The sequence below is a fragment of the Cannabis sativa genome, chromosome 3 (genome assembly GCF_029168945.1).
Source record: "Cannabis sativa cultivar Pink pepper isolate KNU-18-1 chromosome 3, ASM2916894v1, whole genome shotgun sequence".
NCBI classification, from domain to species: Eukaryota; Viridiplantae; Streptophyta; class Magnoliopsida; order Rosales; family Cannabaceae; genus Cannabis; species Cannabis sativa.
The window spans coordinates 36,641,964-36,646,316 of NC_083603.1; the positions used below are offsets into that span (position 1 = coordinate 36,641,964).

General features: G+C 36.3%; 1 protein-coding gene across 1 annotated transcript; it reads right to left on the reverse strand.

Moving 5' to 3' along the window:
- Positions 1–713: 713 nt before the first annotated feature.
- On the reverse strand, positions 714–1,603 carry LOC133036049 (uncharacterized). Its single transcript, XM_061112520.1, has 3 exons — positions 1,435–1,603; positions 1,153–1,273; positions 714–885 (listed from the first exon to the last, which is right to left on the reverse strand). Exons 1-3 carry the CDS (start codon positions 1,601–1,603, stop codon positions 714–716), a joined length of 462 nt encoding a protein of 153 aa, XP_060968503.1.
- Between the last annotated feature and the right edge of the window lie 2,750 nt (positions 1,604–4,353).

The window sequence follows — 4,353 nt, forward strand, 5'->3', positions numbered from 1 at the left end:
CACCAAGCCTTCACTTGTTTATTAAAATACCGAGCTACTTTTTGTTGATGGGCTACTAACTTTAAGTTTGTTGTAGTTCGCTTCTCTTCGATTTCATCAAGTGATTCGGCCAAGAGTACGTGATTGGTATCTTTGTTGTACATCAATCTCCTGTGGGATGGTGGCTCGAGTTCTACATGCAGCATAGCTTCATATCCATATGCCATAGCAAATGGAGTCTGTCCGGTTTTTCGTTTTCTCAATTGTTCGATATGACCATAGAACTTCAGGAAGTTCTTCTGGTCAATTTCCTTTGGCATCTTCGAGTCTTTTCTTTAGTGTGTCCTTCAAGGTCTTGTTGACTGTTTCAACTTGACCATTTGCTTGGGATGTGCCACTGTAGAGAAACTTTTGATGATCATGGTTCGCACCAAAGTCAGTGAAGGATTGGCTGTCGAACTGCTTGCCATTATTTGAAACTATTTTGTACGCTAATCCGAACCGGCAAATTATGTTCTTCACAATAAAGTCTTGAACTTTCTTTGATGTAATGGTTGCGAGTGGTTTTGCTTCTGTCACTTAATGAATTAATCAACCGCTACCACTGCATACTGCACTCCTCCTTTGCCTTTGGGTAATTGTCCGATCAGGTCAATTCCCCAAATGGCAAAGGGCCACGGACTTTGCATCTGAGTTAACTCGTTAGACGAAGCTCGAGGTATCTTTGAAAATCTCTAGCATGTGTCACATTTCTTAACATAGGCCTTTGAATCTTCAATCATTGTTGGCCAAAAATAACCATGCCTTAGAATTTTCTTAGATAAACTCTGCCCAGCAGCATGATTTCCACAGAATCCGTCGTGCACCTCAGATAGGAGTCGTGCAGCTTCTTCTTGAGTAACACATCTGAGCAACGGCATAGAGAATCCTCTTCTATACATAATTCCCTCTACTATGATATACCGTGCAACCTTCCTTCTCATTTTTCGAGCTTCATTCCGATTATCTAAGAGTTTCCCAGTGTTGAGGTAGGCGGCTATTGGTGTCATCCAGTTTGGGGAAGTATCAATCATTTTGATTTCTTCCATGCCAGTGATGCTAGGCTCTTCGAGGAACTGGGTAGGAACCAAGTTCGCCTTATCACTTACATTACTGCTTGCCAATCGAGCTAACGTATCTGTAGTTGTGTTTTCTTCCCTTGGAAGTTGTCTGAGACCGTAACTTTTGAATTGTGAAAGAAATTCACAAATTTTTCTCACATACGCTATCATCTTTTCTCCCCTAGCCTTGTATTCTGTGGATACATGATTTACCATAAGTTGTGAATCACTACAGATTTCGATGTGTTCGGCTTCCATCTCTCGGGCTAGTTTTAGACCAGCGATTAGAGCTTCATACTCGGCTTCGTTATTATATTCTTTGAATCCAAACTTTACTACAGCGTGCAGGCGTTACCCCCAGGCGTGACAAGGGCAATTCCTGCACCAGATAGCTGATTTGTAGCTGACTCGTCTACGTGTAGTTTCCAAGTCGGCTTATCTTCACTGTTACTTGGTTGAGGTGTTTGTACCCACTCGGGGTTTCTTTTCGGTATGCTTTCTTCCTTGCTTGTGTATTCTACCATAAAGTCTGCTAAGGCTTTCCCTTTGATTGCTGTTCGGGGTTGGAAAGTAATTTCGTATTGACCCAACTCCACCACCCTCTTTGTTGGAATTTATTTTACCAGGATCTTAGATCTACTCACAAGTATGTTGTTTAACACCCTAAATATGAACTCCTAAAACGATAATAAACACATACAAAGTTTAGGAAACCTTACATTCGTTGCAGCGGAATAATATGTCTCCTTCCACTCAGATCTCTAACCCTTGTATCCTTTCTGTCGCAGAGTATCACCAAGATCTGAGTCCAAATGTCCTTCTCTTTAATTTGGATTCTTCACGATCTTCCAGACTATTATTGAGGTACCACTTGATGTGTGTGGGCACTACTCTATCACTCAAGGTATTTCGAAATTGAAAGAGGAAAAGAGAGAGAGAGAGGGGGTCGACTATAGAAGGATAGTGAGTGGCTCAATTTTCTGAAACGCAATCTCTTGAATCACTAAAAACTCATATTTTGGTATGAGCCATCAGTACCTATTTATAGGTAAACACTAGGTTTAGGTTAGTAATTATTTGGCATTAAAATAATGAAAATATTAAATGGAAAAACCCTCTCCAAGTGGCCGACCATGGTGTTAATGGGCCCCACTTGGAATTTTTTAGTTTTAACAATTTTTATTTCTATTTTCTCAAAAAACGCTAATTTTCCAATTCTAACCATTTAAATACCAAAATTAATTATTTAATAACTAAAATAAATTATTAAATAATATTGTCATTTAACATAATTATTTATTACACATATAAAGTCTCTTAATTAATAAATAAACCTAAAATCTCTTTTCTTCACAATTTTGCCCTTGCTTAGTGAAAATTCATAAACTAGACATAGTCTCATTTTAGAATTATAATTGATTAATCTAAATCAATTATCTGAGTCTTACAAGCAGTATGGTCTCAACAAGAATGGAGACCATGGACCTATATTACTGAGCTTCCAATAAGCTGAACCGAATTTACCTAGTAAATTCCCTAACTTATTAATTCCTTGTTGAATCCACTTTTAGAACTTGGAATTGCACTCTCTGTTATAAAGAGCGCTCTATATGATCCACCATATAGATACACTATCACTTTTAACCATCGTTATTATCTTAATTTGATCAAAGATCCTCTATATAGACGATTTACATCGAGAAGGGATAAATTTACCATTTCACCCCTCAATGTATTTGGCTCCTTAAAACACTTAGCTACGTGTAAATGATGTTTTAGTGAACTAAAAAATAATCACTGAAACAAGAGCTCATCCATTTACTTCTATTTATCTAAGCTCGAAGGAAATCATTGATGGAAATTATTTCACCAAGATCTTAGATCTACTCACAAGTATGTTGTTTAACATCCTAAATATGAACTTTCTAAAACGACAATTAAACACATATAAAGTTAAGAAAACCTTACATTAGTAGCAGCGGAATAATATGTCTCCTTCCACTCAGATCTCTAACCCTTGTATCCTTTCTGTCGCAGAGTATTATCAAGATCTGAGCACGAATGTCCTTCTCTTTGAGTGTGATCCCTCACAGTCTTCCAATCTATGATTGAGGTACCACTTGCTTTGTGTGGGAACTACTCTATCACAGTCTTCAAAATTTTGAAGAAGAAAAGAGAGAGAGAGAGAGAGAGGGTCGGCTATAGAGAGAAAGAGGAAGGCTCAGTTTTCTGAAAGACAATCTTAAGAAACTCTTGAAAAACACTTATTTTTGACTGAGCCATCACATTCTATTTATAGGCAACTACGAGGTTTAGGTTAGTAATTATTTGGCATTAAAATAATGAAAATATTAATTGGAAAAATCCAATCAAGTGGCCGACCGTAGGTGTTAGTGGGCCTCACTGGGAATTTGCAGTTTTCAAAATTTTTATTTCTATTTTCTCAAAAACGCCAATTTTCCAATTCTAACCATTTAAAATCCAAAACTATTTATTTAATAACTAAAATAGATTATTAAATAATATTGTCATTTAATATAATTATTAATTAGAAATATAGAGTCTCTTAATTAATAAATAAACCTAGAATCTCTTTTCTTTACAATTTCACCCCTGCTTAGTGAAAATTCACAAATTAGACATAGTCTAACTTTAGAATTATAATTGATTAATCATAAATCAATTATTGAGTCTCACAAGTAGTATGGTCTCAACTAGAATGGGGACCATGGATCTATATTGCTAAGCTTCCAATAAGCTGAACCGAATTTACTAAGTAAATTCCCTAACTTATTAATTCCTTGTTGAATCCACTCTTAGAACTTGAAATTGCACTCTCAGACTTATATAGAGCATTCTATATGTTTCACGATATAGATATGCTATCTCATTTAACTATCATTATAATCTTAATGTGATCAAAGATCCTCTATATAGATGATTTACATCGAGATGGGATAAATTTACCGTCTTCACCCCTCAATGTATTTGGCCCCTTTAAACACTTAGCTACCTGTAAATGATGTTTCAGTGATCTAAGATGTAGTCACTGAAACAAGAGCTCATCCATTTACTTCTATTTAGCTAAGCTCGAAGGGAATCATCACTTGACTTCTATACACCAGTAGAAGCTATAGATTCCATATTTATGTTCAACGCTCCCACTCAATCATACTACCATGTTCCTAAAATATACGTATCACCCTGACCCAAAAGTAGGCTTAACTAATAAATAAAAGAACATGAATAGCACTCCATAGTTGAGCCTATGCAT

What these genes read in the sequence shown, in the direction of transcription:
- LOC133036049 (XM_061112520.1), bottom strand. Translation starts at nt 1,603, where the DNA reads ATGGTAGAATACACAAGCAAGGAAGAAAGCATACCGAAAAGAAACCCC. An exon ending in TGCCCTTGTCACGCCTGGGG is followed by an intron (nt 1,274 to 1,434) that starts GTAACGCCTGCA and finishes ATGTATCCACAG; the next exon opens with AATACAAGGCTAGGGGAGAA. An exon ending in GAAAACACAACTACAGATAC is followed by an intron (nt 886 to 1,152) that starts GTTAGCTCGATT and finishes GCCGTTGCTCAG; the next exon opens with ATGTGTTACTCAAGAAGAAG.